The sequence below is a fragment of the Echinops telfairi genome, unplaced genomic scaffold, assembly GCF_000313985.2.
Source record: "Echinops telfairi isolate 266 unplaced genomic scaffold, ASM31398v2 ScPeMD7_1713;HRSCAF=2227, whole genome shotgun sequence".
NCBI lineage: Eukaryota > Metazoa > Chordata > Mammalia > Afrosoricida > Tenrecidae > Echinops > Echinops telfairi.
This window is the reverse complement of record NW_022105611.1, coordinates 18,490,188-18,510,730: the sequence shown is the minus strand read 5'-3', so window position 1 is coordinate 18,510,730 and position 20,543 is coordinate 18,490,188. Positions and strand designations below refer to the sequence as shown.

The window sequence follows — 20,543 nt, the reverse complement described above, 5'->3', positions numbered from 1 at the left end:
CTGCCCCCTCCTGCCACCGCTTTAGGCTCCCGGAGTTCCTCCAGCTGCCTGAAGCCTCGTGGTCATCAGGCTGGGGTCCCTGAGCTCAGCCTGAACGACGCACCCCCTGGCCGGGCTCAGCTCCCACCTCCTTATCCAGCGAGGCCTCCAGGTGCAAGGGCTTGTCGGACATGAGGAACTGGCGCGTGGTCTCTGCTGTGGGCTGGGGGCCGGGCCTCTCCGGGGCATACTGCACCTTCCTGATGACCAGGCGCACGGAATTCCTACGGGAGTGAGAAGATGACCAGAGGCGCCTGCCTGCCTTTGTCCCCATTCCTTGAGTCCTTAGACCCCGCCCCTGCTCAAGGGACTGCCCTGGCTCCCCACTGCCTCAGAATGCAGCCCCAATGTGGACAGAGATCTGCCTAAGGGTCCTGTTGCCACCTGACCACACTCACTCACTCACTCAACGCTGACTCGGAGCGACCCTAAAGGACAGGGTAGAACTGTCCCTGTGGGTTTCTGAGACTGTCACTGTTTACGGGAGTAGAAAGCCTCATCTTTCTCCTGAGGAGTGGCTGGTGGGTTTGAACCACTAACCTTGTGGTTAGCAGCCCAATGCATAATCAGCCATGCCACCGGGGCTCCTGGTGACATATCTCAACTCACCGCCATGGAGACCATTTCAACCCCTAATGGATTGTACATCGGGCTGTTAAGTGCAAGGTCAAGGTCAGTGGTCTGAAACCCTCACTGGCTCCGTGGGAGAAAGAGGAGGTTTTCTGCTCCCGTAAACAGGTACAGTCTCAGAAACCCACAGCGGCAGTCCTGGGGGTCTCTGTGAGTCAGTTATATGCTAGTAAATAAAAACAAGCATCAGGAAGAGGGGCCCAGGAAAGACTCCCCGAGCTCTGAGAGGGCAGGGCTCAGTGAGGGGTATGGACTGAGTAAGGGGGAGGCAGGCCGGAGCTAGGGTGGGGCTAGGGGAGGTATCTGGGGCTGGGGAGGAAACTCGAACACAGGGACTGGGAGGGGACTGAGTCTGTGACAGTCCGTTGCTCAGACAAGCCCCCTCCCCTTCTCTGGGGGCCGATGTCCTAGCCTCCTCTTAGGTAACCGTGAGCAAGTTGATCTTGGGGGCCTCTGGGTCCTTAATGTGAAGTGCTGGTGGCAGCAGGCCTGCTGTGTAGGGCTGGGTGAAGATTCAATGAGTTTAAGTATGCCTCTCACTTTGAGCAGTGCCTGGAGGCTGGAGAGGGGTGGGCTACCGGATCACTGCTCTGAGAACTTCTCTGGGGCAGATTTAAACTGCTGCATGGGTGGGGAAGCGACGTTGGTGGCACTGTAAAAATCGTCTCCTCATATTTGCTCTGGTCAGATCTTCTCCCACAACCCATAATCCCCTTCCATTGTCCTGGTCTCAAGCCTTAGAGGAGCAGGGGAACAGAAGTGGACTGGGGATGCCTGCAATACAGTCTGTGGCCACCAGGTGGCGGGCTCAGTCCAGTGCCCAAAGAGTGGGTGTAGGAACTGTGCCTGGGGTACTGGGTGCATCAGAGCTGGAGACTGAGGCCAGCCAAGTCACAGGGGATGGTGGAGTAGGGTGGCTTGCCCCAGAAATCAGGGCCAGCTGTTTCTGGCTGCCAAGCTAGGGGTCTCAGTCACTCTGTCTCTCTCCCCTGCCTTCTGCCCCCAACCTCCCACCCCCACTCCCAGGGCCTGTGCCTCTGCAGACAGCTTCTAGCTTTGAGATTGGGCCTGACCACCTTTCTTCTCCCTGGGTGGGTCCACCTTCTTCACTCCCCTCCTGCTGGTCACCAGGAGATTGGGGGGGGGGGGGCAGGTGCAGAGCGCCAGGAGAAAACCTGCCTTGCTGTCTTCCCAGGTGAACAATTTGGATTTCAATTTGGGCGGGTGGTGGTGGTATTTGTTTTCTCTTTCATAAAACAAAAGAAAAAGACATGCTATCTGGAGGGAGGGCACTAAGCTCAGGAAAAAGGAAGTTGGCCCACGGTGTGCGTGCGAAGATGCTGAGGTCCCAGTCAGGCAAATTCAGGCCCCCCCCCCCTTCAAGAAGCCCTCCATGGCCTGCCAACCGTCCAGAGTGGCCCTCTCCGCGCCCCAGGGGCTTACCGCTTATGGATCTTCTCCTCCAGGTTCTCGGCGCAGAAGGCTTTCACCTCATAGTCCACACCGCAGGCCTGCCGGGGAAGGTCCCTGAGCCCAGAGTCCCGAGGCCCCGCTTCTCCTTCTACAAACGAGGGTGTCGACGGGGAACCCCAGGCTCCCTGGACCTGCCTCTCCTTGGTGCCCCCTACCCAATGGACTCCTCCCCAACACAGGACATCTCAGCCCACCCCCACCCCCATGGACTCGGTCTGGGTGGGTGGCCATAAAGGAGGGAAGCATCCAGCCCAGCTGTGACATCAGCAGCCTCAGCAACCGCTGCCTTGGGTACAGCCTGCACGGCAGCCCTGGACCTGGGCTGCATGGCCTGTCGGCTGCAGTTACTTGGTTTTGCAGGTGAGTATCTGGGCCGTGCACAGCAATGCCACTCTGGTGGGGCCACGTCGCTCTGAGCCCCAGCAGCCTGGCTGTGCCATGCCTCTGAACAAGGCTGCTGGGGGGCTGGGGGAGACCCGGGCCTCGCAACACTGGGCCTCGCAACACAGTGCCTTCCGGAGGGGAGTGAGACTGGGTCTGGGTCCGCGACAGCTCCCCAGGCCTGCCAGGCAGGGATCAGTCAGGCCTCCAGAAGGTCTCAACAAGGGGCGTGTGGCCTGTGTGTGCAGCCCCTCCCAGGGAGAAAGCCAGGAGAGCCCTAGGGCCCTAGGGGGTCCTGGGCTCCTAGGGGGCACCGGGGGGGGGGGGGTGGGCTGACCCACCTTCCCTGTGTCTTCCGGGCCGGGCTGCAGCGTCACAGAGCACGGCAGGTTGGGAGGGATCTGTAAAGGACAGGCAAGGAGCGTGTCACATGTCACTTCTGTACTCCCCTTTCTCCCTCTGGTGACCTGGGCCCAGGAGGGCTGGGGGGTAGTCCAGCAGTACGAGTGACACCCCAGGCAGTGGCCAGGGCAGAGACACTGACCAGGGGTGAAGTAACAGTGTCCCAGTGGGAAACCGGATGGCACGAAGCCACCTCAGCTCATGTGCCAGCTCGGATGTGGAGCTCCTGGAAGCCCCAGCCCCCGCCCAGACTTAGGGCAGTGAGACCGACCTCAAAGGTGAAGGGGTAGGCGTGCTCGCCCAGCTTCTTGATGAGGCGTTCCTGCAGACGCGTCAGGGGCTTCTTGTCCTTGGGGGCCGGCGGGAAGGACTGCACGTTGGCCACAAACAGGTCCTTTCGAAAGGTCAGGCCCAGGACATCCAGGTCTTCCCGGCCGTAGCGGAAGGCACAGGTCAGGGTCACGTAGACTGTGGGGAGGCGGGGGCGCTGAGGAGTGTGCTGGAGAGCAGCAGACAAGCCACCCTCCCAGAGCATCAGCCGCAGCCACCGTGGCCAGGGGTCTGTCCCCAAGTGCTGGGCACTTGGAGAAGCTGCCCATGGGGCATGGGCTGGAAGGGGCTGAATGCTGGGTCTCTCTAAGAAACAGGAGGGGCTGACCTAGCCGGCAGGCCGGGAGGTGGGGGCTGGGTGAGGAGCGGAGCTGAGAGAGCTGAGGGAGGGGAGCACCCTTGGGTGTTGTGGGAAAGGCATGGAAGCCTGGCCCAGCACAGCCCATCTTCCTGCTGACCATGGACAATCCCAGCACTTGGCTGGGGTCATTCTTCACTGCTGGACAATGAGACACTTACTCTTGCCCAGTAGCATCTCCCGCCCTGGACGATTATGATGTGCGGATGAGAAAGAGCTCAGGGCATTGGCAGTTGCTACCCCCCTTACCCCATCCACCCCTCTGCTGTGGGGTGGAGCAGGGCTGTCCTGGCCGGGGGAGGCTAGGGCACCTGCCACAGAGGGGTTAGCTGGGATTGTCTGAGGCAAAGGACCTGAGGGAAGAACGGGGAGGGGCAATGAGATTAGCTGGGGTCCTGGGCTAGGGGTCAGTAAGGGGTGAAGGGAAGGGGCATCCTATAGACAGTGGGGCATAGGGTGCAGCTGACTTCCCTGGGTGGGCATGGCCTCACCTCTCCTCTCCTTGAGGTACTCAGGATCCACCAGGACCACGCCGTCTGGGAGAAGGACAGAGAGTGAGCAAACCCTCCCAGCTGGACCCTGAACACCAGCCCAAACCCAACGGCCCATCTTCCTGAGAGGAACGGGTAGTGCCACACACTGCCAGCTTTGTCTCCACCCACCCCCACCCCCACTGGCCTTGTGGACCACGGCAACTATGCCATGGGCCTTCAGGGGGCAGTGGACAGCGACGGGAACCGGACATTCTGGCTTCAAGTCCTGCCTCTCCTTCTGCCCAACCAGTGACCCTGGGCAGGTTACTGAACTTCTCTCTTGCCATCTATGGACAGGAATGAAAGCAAGGGTCTAAAGCCAGGCATACTTAGAAATCTAGTACCTTTCTAAATTACAGAAAGATAATGGGAGGCGCCTGCCAAAAATTCTGTAATGACCTCTGCAGGGTCAGGGTAGTGTCCATGATCAAGCCCACAAACATCGGTGTGGGGAGATGTGCATGGTCTCAGCAAGAAAGTAACACACACACATTTATGCACTTCGATGTGTGGGTGTAAAAACACACTCCACACCCTGTTGCTATGGTATCAGCTCAGACCCTTGGACACTGTGTGTGTGTGTGTGTGTGTGTGTGTGTGTGTGTGTGTGTGTGTGTGCAGCCAGCACTGTGCTCTGCAGGCTTTTGGGGGGCTGCCTTCCCAGACGCGGATTGCCAGGCCTTTCTTCCGAGGGGCTTCTGGGTGGGCTTGAAGCACCACCCTTCAGTTATCAGGCAGGCAGGCTTTCCATTGGCCCGGCCCCTGGACTCCTGAGCCTCACCTCACCCAGGTCAGGTTTGTCACGAAATACATTCTGCAGCCGACTGAGGAACAAGGTCAGGGGTTCGGTGCTCTTCTGGATTTGGGACTTGCTGACGGGAATTAGGATCGTGTCGCACGATCAGCACATGTGACAGGCTTAGAAGGTGCAAGCCCTGCGGGGGCTGTGGGGCATAAACCTTGAACTAGAAATAGGCCTTGAGGGTCTCCAGCCATGCCCAGTCTCTGGCAGGACCACCACCTAGCAGACAGCCCCCCTTTACACCCCCAAGGTTTTGCCTTCCCTCTCCCACGGCTGTGGCTCCCATCCTCTGCCACTAGGAGGCAGCGCAGCAAAGGACGTGTGGGGCCTCCTTTGAATCGAGGCTCCTATCTAGCAGCTCTGTGAAGGGGAGCAGGCTGAGGAAACCCTCGCCTCACCTCCTCCTTCTCCTGTTGGTAAACAGAGACAATGTAGCAGCTGCCTCCGGGGTCAGCTGCATCCTGTGTTGTTAGTTGCTATGTACATGGCTCAGTATGTGTCACCTTGGCTAGACGGTCAGCGCTTGGTCAGCTCCTAAATGAGTTCCTATTTGGTGATTAATGTACTAAAATGAAATGCCGCCTGGTAGCATCGTGGGATAAGAGTTGAGTTGCTATCAGCCAGGTCCCCAGTTTGAAACCACCAGCCGCTCTACTCGAGCAAGATGAGGCTTCTGTTCCTGTAAAGATTCATGTCTTGGAAACCCACAGGAGCAGCTCTCCCTGTGAGTTGCAATTGACTCTATGGCCCTGCCTGAGAGATAATGTAATGCAAGGCAATGGGGGTTCCTGATATGAGCTGATGTGATCAAGCAATCAGTTGAAGGGGGCGTTTCTGTGGGGTGTGGTCAGCACAGGAATGGAGAGTCTGGCAGAGATGCCTCCTCCCTCTCCCCTCATGCCCAGGCCTCAGCTTCCTGGATGTGAGCCTGCAGGGGCCTCCAGTCAGAGCCTGACCTTCGGACCCCACAACTCCGTGACCTGCTCCCTTGAAGTAAATTTCTCTCTCTAGATCAGCGGATCTCAACCTTCCTAATGCCATGACTCTTTAACACAGTTCCTCATGTTGTGGTGACCCCTCCAACCATAAAATTATCTTTGTTGCTACTACATTACTGTAATCTTGCTATTGTTATGGATCAGGCGACCCCTGTGAAAGGGTGGTTTGACCCCCAACAGGGTCTTGACTCACAGGCTGAGAACTGCTGCTTTAGATGTGTGTGTGTATATATATATATGTATTATATATACGAAAACTTCAAAAGGTTTATGGGGAAATAGAATTAAGAGATCGTAGTAGTTTCCCCCACGAACTTTTGGAAGCCCCATTGTTTACGACTCACTGGCTTTCTTCCTCTGCAGGGACCCAACTCCTACAGGGGGTACGGAGCTGATGCTGACGCGCGCCCCATGGGGCAGAGCAGACTGCGGCATGGGTTTCTGATGGCTGTCCATGGGGTATCTGACCTGTCTGAGGTGCCCCCGAGTGGGTTCGAACGCCCAACTCTTTGCTAGCCGTCGGGGACACCAAGGGACTCCTTGGAACATAGGAAGCCTTACAATCAGTGGTGGCCACTATCGTTATCATCCTCGTCAGGATCATCACAGCCCGGGGCCTTCTCTGTTCTAGCCACAGTCCTTCCTGCAGCGTCCTCTCCCACCATCCTCGGTGGAGCCGGAAAGTAGCGGCTCCATGAACGCTTGCTGAATGAAACCAGAAGCCATCCACATCCCGACCTTGGGTCCCTCTGGAGACCAGAAGGCCATTCCTGGGCAACACCACACATCTTTCTGTGCCAGGGGCCTGGCCAGGCCTGTCTCCCCACCCGCACCACCACCACCCCGCAACCCCGGTAGAGACTCACCCACTGGGTCCACGAGTTCAACGTGGTCCACAAAGTCCCGCTTCCCCAGATAGACGGTGAGCTGGGGAGGAGAGGTACAGGAGGAGTCAGCACCTGGACGGACGCCTGGGAGGCACAGCCCTGCAGAGCCACAGGCCCTCCTGCCCTAGCTGTCCCTGACACGTTCAGACCCCCGTAACCCTCACTGAAATGCTGACCTGGCCTCGATACAGCCCAAACACCAGGGATCATAAAGCCTTGAGACGTGTTTAAAGTGTCACCAAAGGAGGTGGTGCTGTTCCCGTTTTACAGGTGAGGATACTGAGGGTTGGGGAGCTGAAGCACCAGCTCTCGTACCGAGCATCGCAGGGCAGAGCAGCAGCTACCTCACAGGCTGGGCAGGAAGGCCTAAGAGGGCACAGGGGCAGGGGGACGCACACATAAGGTCAGAGCCCCTGGAACTCTGGGGGTTAGGAGCTTGGTGATTCCTGGTGCCCCATGGGGTCTGTCACTTATAGGGGAAGGTCCTGAGGACTTGTTTCTGGAGGAAGACTTCAGGGAAGACCTCCCAAACTAGAAACACAGTGGGTTTTAAAGTCTAAAGCAGAGGATCAGAAGCTTCCTGCCCCCTCAACAATCCCAAAATCCTGCTGGCTCTTCCTCCATCCTATCTCCGCCTCCATCACACCACCCCGTCCCTACTGCCACTCCTGCCTGGACTACTGCCCCGCCCCCTCCATGGTCAGCTGTCTGTACCCTCCCCCACGCTGGCCCAGCCTCTCCTCTGAGAAGACTGGTCATCCCTGAACATGCACATACATCTCCCCACACTGCATGCCCTCTGCTCACTCCGGAGTGGTTCCTCTGTGCCCAGAGATTAGGAATGAAACAAGTGGCTTTCATTCCAAGGGCCAATTTTGATCAGTGGGTGTGGGCTGTCTGCAGCCTGGGGTTGAGAAGGAAGCTCAGCTAGAATACAGCTCAGCAAGAAAGCACGACGTGGCTGATTGGTGGTGTCTACTGATGAAGCTGAAGTGGTGTCAGCCTCGGTGGGCATAGAGGGGGTGCTGCGGAATCATGTGTACTGCTATTTGCCCACCCAAATCAGGCGGCCAAGCTCCTCCGCCTGGCAGACCCAGCCCTGCAACAAACATCCCTAGCTCAGCTCCCACCTCCCTGTCGGCTCTCAGGGACAGAAGGAACTGCCCGTGTGTCCCAACACTGCCTGTGATTGGGGGCTCACGCCTTGTGGTGCTGGATGACGGGTGACATCGAGTTGCTTCGGACTCATTCTGTCCCCGAGTGACACAGGAGAACGCCCCCCCCCCCCATCAGGTGTTCTTGGCTGTAATCTTTATGGAAACAGATCTCTGGGCCTTTCGACCATGGAGCAGCTGGGGTGGGGGCTCGAACCAGCAGCCTTCTGGTTAGTAGTCCAGTATTTAAGCACTGTGCCCCAGGGCTCCCTGGTGTTCTTTTTCCCTGGCACTGCTAGGTAAGTGTTGGACTACTAACCACAGGGATGGTGGTTCAAACCCACCAGCGATTCTACAGGAAGAAGAAAGCACTAGGCGCTCCCGTAAAGATTTACAGCCTCAGAAAGCCTGTGTAGGATCTTAGGAGTCAGAGCAGACTCCATAGCAGGGGTCCCAGACTTTGGGAAATAAACAGGCTGGGCCAGTGTCCTCCCTTTGTTCACCCCGGGGCCTTATTTTAAAAAGATCTGTGTCTGTGCCCTATTTGACACCGAGTGACAGGGCAGTGCCTTACCCTCTCAGTACACCTTACCCCCAGCCCCCCACCCTAGCCCACTGGGCCCAGGCCAGCATGGAATGATGTCAGGAATGCCTATTTGTTCAACAGAGAGCAGAGCAGGGGGGCGCTTGGAGGGTGTGGAAAATAAGAAAGGGGGAGCAGACTCTGAGAGGTGCCCTAGATAGCTAGGGCCCCAGAGGTTCACGGGAGGACTCACGCCAGGGACATGAGTTCCCCCTGAGACCCCCTGCTTGTACTGGAATCACCACACTCCACTGAAGTCTCTCTGAGACTTGGGTGTCGAGGTCTTCCCCGACCACAGCAGGGCCTCCTTCAGGTCCATAGGAGCTGTACCTCCCCTCAGATGGGAAGTTCCTGGGGTGGCTCCCTGCGGTCTGTGACTGGGAGCTCCCAAGTCCAGGGCCGCATCTCCCCCTCTTCCAGGCAGGCAGCTAGGTCTCCTTCCGACACCGGAGGTCAGTGGAGAGGTCATTTCCTTAATTGTCCCACCAGAGGGTACTCAGCTGGGGTCAGGCGGGGCAAGCAGCTGCGCTTTGGCTCGTCCACACTCACCTTCCCATTTGGACTGGCCTTCTTGAACACTCTGGAGAGAGAGGGAGAGAGGGAAGGCCCGGGTGAGCCAGGACATGGGCGCCATCAGGCAGCCAGCCCTTCTGCCCACCTCCACCCACCCAGGCACCCTGGGTTAGTGACCAAGAGCCGCTGACCTTCACTTGCGGGCAGAGGGAGCTTCCAGGGGGCATCTGGAGCTCCTGCCCCTCTAGTGTGGGCAGGGGGAGGGCTTTTCCTCCAAGGACACCCCCCTTGCTCATCCCATCCCATCTGCCCACTCTCAGCCCCTTCTGCACCCAGGGCGGGTCTGGTTCTGGGCTGGCCCCAGCGGCTTTCCCTTGCAGAGGAAAGGGGAGAACCCCCTACAGGGCTTCCAGAGAAGCCAGCTGCCCCGTCTTTCACCCACGGGGCAGCCAGTGAGCTCACACCGCTGATCCCTCTTAGCAGCCAGCGCATCACCGCTGGGCCACCAGGGCTCCTATCTCCAGGGGAGAGAGGGAGAGGGGCGGGCGGGGACCCAGGCCCCTGGGCATGACTCTGAGAGTTTTAAATGGAAACTGCAGCCAGGAGAGGCGAGTGGACGGAAGCTGCACAGACAGCAGGCGGAGCCGACTCCTAAAACTAGGATGGCTGCCTAGGGCACTGGGGCACACGTGGACGCTTCGGCGGTGGAACCTTCCACCAGGAGCTTGGATCCAGGTGGCCCGGCAGGGTTGCGCCTGCCAGCAGCTCCTCGGCGAAGGGGAGCAGGGTGAAGGCTCTGCATCACCTCCCCCAGCCCCCACTGCCCACCTGTACTTCTTCAGAGGCCACAAGGGACCACGGATGAGCCTGGCCTGGCCCATCCCTCCCCCACTCCCCCAGGCGCCCTGGGCTCATTTCATGAATATTTATCAGTGTTTGGAGTGTGAAGATGCCAGTCAGCTGGGGTGTGGTAACTGCTAAAATGGGAAGCGATCAAGATCACACGGTCTGAGCCACTGGGGCTGGGCCACAGAGGGGACAGATGTGGCACCGGTCACCAGGAGCCCAGCTGCTTCCAGAAGCCGAAGCCCCACCCCCCCCACCTCCCCAGGAGCCCTGGGACCAGAAAGGAGAGAACAGGGCGCCCATGGGCATGTCTGGGGACACAGGTAACAGAGTCAGGGAAGGCCGATGTGGGACCCCTCACCATAGGATCAGGCATGGGGTGGGGGGGGATGGGATGCAGAGTAAGGGGTGGGGTGTCAATTAAGGAGGAGGGAAGAAAGATCTAGCTGTAGTTGGGTGCACTGGCAGGTGGGCATTATAACCCCCATCTTACTGATCACTGACCCAGGGCTCAGAAAGAGGCAGTGGCTTTTCCAAGAACACACAGCAATCAAGAGGCCAGAGTTAGAAATCATGTCCTATCCTGCCTGCTCTCCATCATCGACCCACTGTCTTCCTAACGGTGTTTTTAAGTCAGCAGCAGGGATGATGACACAAGAAGTGAGGGCAGGAGAGGTGAGGAGGGAAAGCAGGGTGTGGAAGCGGGTGGGTCAAGGAGAGGATGGGGGACAGCAGGCTGTGGGGGAGGGGGGCTTTCCCTTCCCTCCACCTCCACCGGCCTCTGAAAGGAAGCACCCCCTGAGGGAAGCCGAGGAGGCAGCTGGGTTCCCTGCTGCATTCTCCGCGGGCCTGGTACAGCCTAGCCATGTCTCTGCGTATTTTTCCCTGAACACAGTCGGCTCCCTGAAGCAATCCCATGTCAGAGACCACAGAATTGAGGCTCAGGGAAGTGAAGGAGGGCCTGCCTGTCTCCTTTCCACTCTGTCACCCTGTGATCTCCCAACCAACCCCAGCACTGTCCCCAAAAGGCCCCCATGGAGAGGTTCCAGTGCTTGGGGACCTCTCATACACAGCACCTCCCAGACGGCCCATGGTCCCTGCCTGTCCACTCGGAAGAGCAAGAACAAACGTGCAACACCCGTGGTCGGATCCAGACGTGCTGCCTATGGAGGGGGCTAGGTTTGCCTACTTCCCCACTCTCGTCTGCACCCCACGAACCTGATCCTCAACGCCCAGGCTGGCTCCCCGCAAAAGAAACCACTGGCTGTGGCTCCCTGGCAGGCGACAAGGAAACCCACGAGCTCAAGACAAGGGGTCGGGGGACTGTAAGGAGGCAAAACTCTCACGGGAAGGATGCGCAGGCAGGACGCACGGGGGCTGGAGCTGGGAACTGGGACGCCATCAGACTCTCAGGAGGCTGTGCTCTCCCTCCACCTCTCCCTCCGGAGCTGCATGCTCTCCCGGCTGCGCTGCTCCCTGCGCGGCTGCTCCATTCTCTCTGTGGACCGACCGCTCTGCTTACTCAGGGCCCTTTCTGCGTCTCCATCCTTTTGGTTTGCATGTGGCTGTCACTGCAGCCCTGCTTCTACTCTGCATCTCCCTCAACTTCCCACTGCGAACGAACGCGTGGAATGGCCCAATTCCAAATTCCCAGGAGAGGCGTTTGATTGGGCAATCTGGGTCAGGTGACCCACCCCAATGAGCCAATCAGCTGTGCCTAGGGTGTGTCATGTGGTCCATGATGCATGGGCAAAGACAGGCACTGAAGCAGTGTTTTTCAAACCAGGGGTCATGACCAATGAACGAGCAATGTTTCTTTGAAATTGAATGGAATAGGAAATAGAAGTGCGGCTTCTAGGTAGCAACAACATGATAGATGCTATTGTAACCCTAACAGCAGTTTTCCTTTAAGGTCTGGCATATGGGAGGTCCCGTCTTCCCCCATGCTGTGATGTTTGCTGTCCATGTAGCTTGCTCTGGCCAATACAACACGAGCAGGTGTGCCTTATGTTACTTCCAGGCAGAAACATGTAAGGCCTGGTGTATAATTCTCTGTGTTATTAGTATGAGTTTTCTTTGATTATTCTAGCAAAGTGTCACCCTTTGTGAATTTACTAATGTAGGAGCTATGGTGGCGAGGGAGTCAGCAAGCAAAGGCGGTGAAACCATGGCTCATGGAGGGGAGGCATGGTCCTCCAGTAGCTGGAGGGCCAAACTGAATATCCTGCTTCAGCCTGGCTTGGAGCCCAGGGTCAGAACTAGGCTAGAAAAACTGGGGTTCCAACTTGGGGCGGGGGGGGAACTGGATATATACACATGGAAAAGAATGAGCTGGATCCTTACCTCACACCATATACCGAAAGCAATTCAACATGGATCAAAGACCTGGATTTAAGGGCCAAGTCACAGAAGAAAGCATAGATGTCAATCCGCATGACCTTGAACTAGGCAATGGCTCCTTAGATATGACACATAAAGAATAAGCAACCAAAGGAAAAATGATCAATTGGACTTCATTAGAATTAAAGGCTTTTGTGCTTCAAAGGTCACTAATAAGAAAGCAAATTCGCTAAATGGAGGAAACATTTTCAAACCACGTATCTAAGAAGAGCCTACAATTCAGAATAAATGAAGAACTGTTATAGCTCAACAACAACAAGACAAAAAAATGAAAACAAACCTCAAGTTAAAAAAAGGCAAAGGACTTGAGGGCACACTTCTCCAAAGAAAATATCCAACTGCCCCCAAAGCGCGTGAAAAGATGCTCGATGTCACTCAAATAAATCCTTCTGCTAAGTCACGCTGTGTCACACTTGCTGGGTGGCCTTGGAGTCCAGGCCACCTTTGCTCACAAGGACTATGCAAACCTAGGCTGCTGTCCAATGGGCACGGAGACGCAAGTCAGCCTGCCACTGCCAGGGGCACAGCCTTGGTCAGTAAGTCCTCAATAATAATAGTCCTCAAGCCCTTGGAATTGCCACCTTCCTTCTTCCGTCTCACGGTGCCTTAGGTTTCAAGGGACTGGTCCAGGCCCAGGCGATTGAAAACACACATCCGAACAAAAAGGTCTGCCCAAAAATCTCTGCTCATAGCGGCATGACTCATAATAGCCCCTCTCAACTAAACAAGTAAAAACAAGTCAAATGTCCATCAGCTGATAGACGTATTTAAAAACTGGTATATGCATACAATGGAATGTCATTCAGCTATTAAAAAAGAATGAAACACCGCATCTGTAGTATGAACAAATCCTGAAAACATTATGCTAAGTGAAAGAAGCCAGACACAAAAGGCCACATATGATAAGACTCATTGATAGGAAGTGTCCCAAAATAAGCAAATCTCTAGAAACAGAAAGCAGACTTGCTGCCAGGAGCTGCTGGGTGGAGAGTGACTGCAAACGGTTATGGAGTTCCTTTGCGTGGGGGGGGGGGGTTGCACTAAAAGTGCCTGGGGTTTTTTGCATATAGCCTACCCACGGAAATAACAAAACTCCCAAACCAAACCAAACCAAACTCAATGCCATCATGTCAATGCGGACTTTCGGCAACCCTAGAGGACTGCGTGGAACTGCGCCCTGTGAGTTTCCCAGACGGTAACTCTTTATGGGAGTAAACAGCTCTGGGTGTCTCCCTAAGAGAGGTTAAAGGCTTTGAACAGCTAACCTCACAGTCAGCAGCCCCGCTCATAGCCACTGCACTCCCAGGGCTCCTCGGGAATAACAGGCCAAGACGGATAAGGTGTTCATTACAGGAAATGCGTGCAGGAAGGGCTTGCACAGTTTGCAAAACCATAAAGGGCATCATTTGCTATTTGTCTAAGAAACACAGTAGCCATGGATGGTGGTTGCACAACTTGGTGACTTTAACGAATGCCACTGGATTCTACACTTGAAAGGGGTTATGAGTATAAAATTACATCGCAAATGTAAAAGCAAAATTGCGTCTTTCAAAAGCACAGGATGAGTGTCAGGGAAGGAAACGTGCCTAAATAGTAACAGAGGTTACAGATGACTTCTGCCCCCATTTCTTTATCACTAGTATTTTTCCCTGCTGGACACCAAGCCTGGTTTGCTTTACCAAGGGGCTGGCAGCTCCCAAATGAGACACATCTCAAGCATTTGGTGAAAGGGGACTCCGGACCAACAGAGTGCCCTGAAGTGTTTGGCTCTGTGCTCCAGAGGTCACACCGTGATTCCCCCTCACCTCTCTGGGTCTATTATGCACCCTGCTATACTTGCCATGCTGTGACCTCAGGTTTCTGCCCTACTGCATGGTGAAAAAGTCCATTTCTGTTTGTGGAAGCCACGTGAGTGTGGCGTTTCTAGTCTAGCAGCCCTAGGTAACCGACAGAGAGACTGAACCAAGAGCAAGGGAAGAGGTGGCTGTGTTAGTCCGGGTAGACCAGAGAAACAAACCCAGGGAGACTCATACATATATAAAAAAGAGATTTATATACAAGAGCAATTGAATATTGAGAAAACATCCCAGCCCAGTCCAGATCAAGTCCATAAGCCTAATATTAGCCCATATGCCTGATACCAATCTATAAAGTCCTCTTCAGACTCACACAACACATGCAATGATGGCTGAATGCAGGAAGGTCACAGGCCAGTGGGTGGCATAAGCATCTCAGCACTGGCAGCGATCTCCACGTGGTTCTCCCAGCTCCCAGGGTTCTGGCTGCATCAGGGTAGCTTCACGTGGCTTCTCCTCAAAAATATCTCGCAGGAAGTGAGCCGAGAGAGAGCGGGTCTCCCACTTCCAGGGAGGAAGACAGGAGTTCCCAGAATCCTCAGGAGAAGGCCATGCCCACACAGAGGCCTCATTGGCTATCACCTGGTTGACAGGCTAGACTCCACCCCTTTGCTCTTAAACCTCAACTTGACAAACGATGATGTAACTACCACAGTGGTGACGCTCCTTTTTTTCCTGGGCAACTGGGCTATAGATACTTCTTCTAAGTCACCCTTCCCTATATGGTTCCAGAGGCACAGTGGCCCCACACAGTCAGAGAATGGCAGTGAACCTCATCCAGGCTCTGCTCAGCTTTGATCAATAGCTAGCCCATTGATCCAATCATCACCCACCCAATGTCCACACATCGCCTACCAGTGGCAGGCACTGGGGACACCAAGATCACTACACTAATCCATGGTCTCTGCTAACTGATACCGCCAAGGCAGAGAATCTCACCAAGGACAAGGGTCCACTGCATATTACACTCTGCCTGTGGGCCAGAAGAACTGGAGTGGAACTGACAGGTCGCTAGCTCAGAGATGAAGAGGGGTTGTCTTCCCAAATGCCTGCCCTAGCGGAAAGAGCCTGGCAGGGCCACAATAAAGGGATGGGAAGGTCGGGCACACTCATGAGACACCTATGGGAAAATCTGGAACTGAGCATGCTCGGACCCAAGTCACCTGGGCACAGAGTGGGTACCAGTGACATGACATCACACAGGTGTGCCTAAACGCAGCCAATAGGATCGACCAATACCCTCAACCATGTCCCCCCCACCCTGGCTCCCCGCTGCTCCCAGCCAGCGGGGACGAGAGGGGATAAAAGCCGGCCGCGTGCTCTACTAGCGGAGGGCGGGGATCTCTCGCACCTGCGCGCAGCGCCAGCACCTGCGCGCCATCTCAGGCCTCCTTCTCTTGGCCTCTTGGGGCTTCCTGCTCTTGGTCCCGCGCGCTTGGCTTTGCGCTCCTGCTCCGGTATTCATCTTCGCGTGATTGCCCGCGCTCCCCGGAAGTAGCCATTTTCAGTCTCGCCTTTCCCCGTGGTCCCCGCGGTCCCCGCCGTGTGGCCTTGCACCCTTTCCAGGGGTGGTGTGTCTGTCTGAGACTGTGGTACCGGGAACTTCCCCTTCCCTCCGAAAAGCCACTTGGATTTACCAAAGAGCTTCTGCCGCGTGCCTTCTCCCTGCGTCGAGAAGCAAGAACCGGGGTATAAACCTAACGCACCCCGGAAACCTAACGCATTCTCCACGCTGACGGGGAAGCGTGGCACTGTCGTGGGCTGCCACGAGAAGAACAAATCTGTCTTGAAAGACGTGCCATCAGCGTGCTCCTGAGACCGCCTGGGCGCTCCGGGGAGAGACCAGCCCTGGAGGAGGGCGTCGGGTGTGCCCACGTGGAGGGCCGCGCAGAGAGGAAGACCACCGTGAGCTGGCCGACACAGTGGCCGCAACAATGGGCTCAAACAAGACAGAACGTGTGAGGGCGTCGCAGGATGCAGAAGTGTGGCTAAGAGTCAGAAATGAGTCACCACCAGCAGGGGCCAGCGTGGCACGAGCCTTGGGTGCACGTTGAGTCTACATGATTCCATCCAAAGCACCTCACCTTGCAGAGGAGCAATAGGGGATAAGAGACCCTAAGTAACTTACTCAAAGTCCCCCTCCCAGGAGAAGAAAGCTCATAGAGAGATGCCCCAAGCCTGGGCCGCCTGTGGGAAGTCGCAGAGACGAAACCCATACTGCTCAGCATCTTGGACCGAACCCCAGAGGCACTGCCCATGACTGAGGCAGCTCGGAGAACGATTCGGCCCGGTGGGCACTGGAAAGCGCGATGGACACAGCGAGTGCGGGAAGACCTTCAGATGGCCCTGGCCTTCTGGCCACAGCAGAACCCACCTCGGAGGGAGACCGGGTGCCAGTCGCTGCTGTCAGCGCGGCACCAAGAGGAACTCCTTTCTTCCCCGAGCAGTCCTGCTGGGTGGGGGCTACTCCTCTCACCCCTCTTTCACCACGCAGGGAGCGGGTGCACAAAGGGCTGAAGTCATTTGCCTGAGGCCACATAGCTAGTAAAGGGCAGAGCTAGATATGGGGACCCCTGGCTCCAGAAACCATGCTTTGAACCACTCCCAACACTGTAAGAGGGAGGATTATATAAACCTGTCTGGAGAGCCAGGGAAGCTATAAGCTTTCACTCTAGAATACAAAATTGATTATCTGAAATGTAAACCCCCACCTAATTCATCATTTACCAAAAAAATAAAGTACAAGGTTTTTTTTTTAATTTAAGCTACATGGGATGAGAGTTACAGAGAACGACCTGGAAAAAAATGCCAAACTAACCCAAACTCACTGCCTTCGCGTCTATTCTGTAGACTAGACCAGAAGTGGCCCTGTGAGATACTGAGGCTGTAAGTCTTTTAAGTAGAAAGCCTCCTCTTTCTCCAGCAGAGCAGCGCATAGGTTTGAATTGCGGACCCCGTGTTTAGCTGCCCAATAGGCAAGCCGAGGTGCCACCAGGGCTCCTTAAGGAAGCACAGAGGTGTCAAACAGGTGACAGCATGCAGACAGACACCTGGAGAGGGTCACTGAGTTTACGGGTGCCTGGTGGACAGCAGGTGGGGCTGGAGTGTGACCTGAAAAAGATCCCCAGGAAAGGGGACTGGACCCTCTAGAGCAGGGGTCCTCAACCTTCCTAATGCCGCCACCCTTTAAGACAGTTCCTCATGTTGTGGTGACCCCCCCACCCACAAAAAAAAAACCATAAAATTATTTTTGTTGCTACTTCATCACTGTAATTTTGCTACTGTTACTAATCTGGCGACCTCTGTGAAAGGGTTGGGGTCGCGACCCACAGGTTGAGAACCGCTGCTCTAGAGAATGGTGTACACACACACACACACACACACACCCCCGAAAGTGTCTGAGGACCACTATATGCTGAGCCCTGGGCCACGTGCCAAGAGGAAGCTGTAAAGGGCCTTGAATGCTAAGCCAGGGAGCTTGGACCACATTCACCAGGTGATGGGAAGCCATGAGCATTTTCAGAAAGGAGGACACAGAGATGGGTCCCAACCCAGTCACTTCCCCCCAGCCTTGCTGCTGATGACGGCCCTGTCTGGGCTGGGTGGGGTGTGGGACCACAGAGGCGGGGCATCCATTCTCAGCTCCTGCCGCCCTACATTCTGACCCACTTTCCCCGGTGTGATAACAGGGAGCAGGGAGGTGTGAGCACAAGAGCGTGTCTAAGGAAATAGCTCCGGTGGCAATGCATTTTAAACTGCTGAACGACCTCTCACGGCTGGTGCCGGAAACCGTGATGGCGATTAGAACCTGCACGTTGTTGCCCCCTGAGCGCTTACCACCCCCGACACCTCCGTGAGGAGCAGGTGACTGGGGCAGCAAAGAGGTTTCTAGGGCCCTTATCACATCCTCCCTGGTAGCAGAGTTATTTGCGTACAGGCTCTCTCAGCGCTGCCAGAATTGAGCAGCGTGTCCTAGGTCAGAACAATGCCTGCCTGTTTACCAGCCCTTACTGCACCTGGCTCTCAGGACAGCCCAAGGGGAGGAAAGGAGGCAGGAACACAGGAAATGTCGGCCCTATTTCACAGATTGGGGGATCAGAGTGCAATTTCCTTCACTTCCTGGACGGAGAACTTAAAGCCCAAGGGAGAGAGGAGACTTTCCTGGAGCCAGGAAATTCAGAGGAGCTGGCAGGATTGGGTTATCCAGTAAGTAAGGTAAGCACAAGACATCAGGGGTGCCAGTGGTCCAAAGCAAAGACCCACGGATCCCAAGCAAGTGGGACGCAGGAAAATCTAGGGCTCTGGTGGAAGGGAGCGGCAGGGCACTGAAGAAAACAGAAGCTAGTGCCATAGTGCCTGGCAGAAAGAAAGTCTATGCGGGTCACCAGGGCTCCTGCACACACAGTTCTGTGGGCTATGGGGCCCTACCATCTTAACACCTTCCTTGACATCTACCTTCGAAGGCTCTCTCCTGTGTAGTTGGAACTCTTCATTTCTAGGGAGTGTACTCTTGTTTTCTAATGAACAGGAGGTGGGGTGGGCTACCCAGTGGTCCAAGTCTTGCTACATTCACCCAATTGGCAACTGGATCCAACCCGAGCAGTTACGGGGCCAGGGCAGAGTGCGTATTGCTAGTAACAGATCTCTGGTCCTTTGTGACAGACCGTCTTGTACATCAAAGTCCGCTGGTGCAGCAGCTTCAGGCAGGAGGCACAAATGCCCTTTGCCACCAGACAAAGATAAGGGCACGCTCTTGTGCACAACCTAGTAAGCAACCAATGAGAATGACAAGCCCAGAGGACACACAGAGTCAAGGGAACTGGGAAAGCTGACCGTTGCAATGAATCCTAACAAGTTACTTGATAACTGGATATAGCATTTATGTACAGGGTTGTAGCCTCAGTTTTGTAAGCAAGTACATTCATCACTTTATGTTTGGACACACGTGGATTCGATGTAGCATATGTTTTATACAAATTAACATGGGTAATAATGTAATACTAACATAGCAATCATATAAAATACTAGAAATACTAATATTTAGTTATCATGAAAAGTATCAAGTAAGTTCTTATTTTTTAATAGGCTGTTAGCTGGAACACAGTGCTTGATATTACTCGCTATCTGCTAATATCTATCCCCTGGAGGTGTCATGGTGACATGCTGGTCTGCTAACCACAAGGTCAGCAGTTTGAATCCACCAGCCGCTCTGAGGGAGAAAGGTGAGGCTTTCTACTCCTGTAAAGAGTTATAATCTCAGAAACCCCCAGGGGCAGTTCTACTCTAGTGATTTACCCTTGTAAGATCACTATGAGTTGGAATCAGCTCTGTGGTAGTGAGTTTTAATTTTTTATTTTTATGCTAATAAACAATGTGTTAGCCACACAAGAGGATGCAAATTCCAGACTAATTTATGCATAATATGTTTCTGTTTCGCTATACTGAGTGTGTTTCTCAATTCATCTACCAAGAAAGCAACAAAAGGTGTTGATCAGAACATGGCTGCAAAATTTCATGGGAATATTTATGTATCTCTATGTAAGGAAATTGAGCAAGTCCTCAAGGAGATAAATTAAATGAATATTGAGACATAAAAGTTATACCACTGCATTTGATTTTCCATTTCCCCTCAGACTGACGTTCTCTTAAGAAATCGAATGATCATAAGTTATGACTCACAAAACAAAATTGATTGTCAAGGAGTGGTGCATCAGTTACATCCGTTTTATGCATATCTCCAAATAAGAGAATTGAGCGATTTCACCAAGAAATAAAAATGTATCAAGTTTCTAGCGGGCAGAGAGAGCTGAATGTGAAGTTGTACCTGATAGGTCAGAAATGAAGAAGAAGAAAACGTAGTTGCTGTGATCTAGAAACTTGATACATTTTTATTTCGACTACAGAGAACGTGCCAGCAGCACTGTATCCATGTGACCTGGCCTGGGTCAGCTGGCTCTGTCCTGTGGCCGGCAAGCCAACATGTGTCTTCAGCGTGGGATACCTTGCGTCTGCAGCCTGCTTTGTGCCCATTGTGGGCATCAGCAGTAGTCTGATGAACTGGGAAAACACTACGTCACAGGACAGAAAGTGTGTGCATATGCTTTTTGGAGTATGCTTTCAAGACAAAAACCACTCATGGAGGGCTGCAGAGGGCTTGCCGATAAACACTGTACACCACACAAATGGCATTACCTCCTACGGCCCTGTGAGTGTTATTTATTTTGGTTATCTCAGGCCCGAAGAACAGCATGACGTTCCAAATCTACCTGTTCTTTACCGACTCGGTTTCAACTACAACGTTTCAGTACTAACAACCAAATTCAAAGAGGGTAACAAATGTACAAATGTGCTTTATGCA

The 20,543-nt window shown here is 54.5% G+C and overlaps 1 protein-coding gene across 5 annotated transcripts in view; it reads right to left on the bottom strand.

Moving 5' to 3' along the window:
- ARRB1 (arrestin beta 1) overlaps nt 1–20,543 on the bottom strand; it is an 85,415-nt gene that overhangs the window by 12,189 nt on the left and 52,683 nt on the right. For 2 of the 5 annotated variants that reach the window (XM_045293169.1, XM_045293170.1), the window contains exons 1-8: nt 11,276–11,495; nt 9,120–9,150; nt 6,813–6,873; nt 4,105–4,149; nt 3,197–3,393; nt 2,865–2,924; nt 2,113–2,180; nt 128–263 (exon numbers count right to left, since the gene is read on the bottom strand). In XM_045293169.1, coding sequence (XP_045149104.1) covers nt 128–263; nt 2,113–2,180; nt 2,865–2,924; nt 3,197–3,393; nt 4,105–4,149; nt 6,813–6,873; nt 9,120–9,150; nt 11,276–11,331 — 654 coding nt within the window. In that variant the 5' untranslated portion in view covers nt 11,332–11,495. Of the gene's footprint in view, nt 1–127; nt 264–2,112; nt 2,181–2,864; nt 2,925–3,196; nt 3,394–4,104; nt 4,150–6,812; nt 6,874–9,119; nt 9,151–11,275; nt 11,497–20,543 lie in introns of those variants that run through there. The other 3 variants (XM_004708829.2, XM_045293171.1, XM_045293172.1) reach the window with 2 other exon arrangements.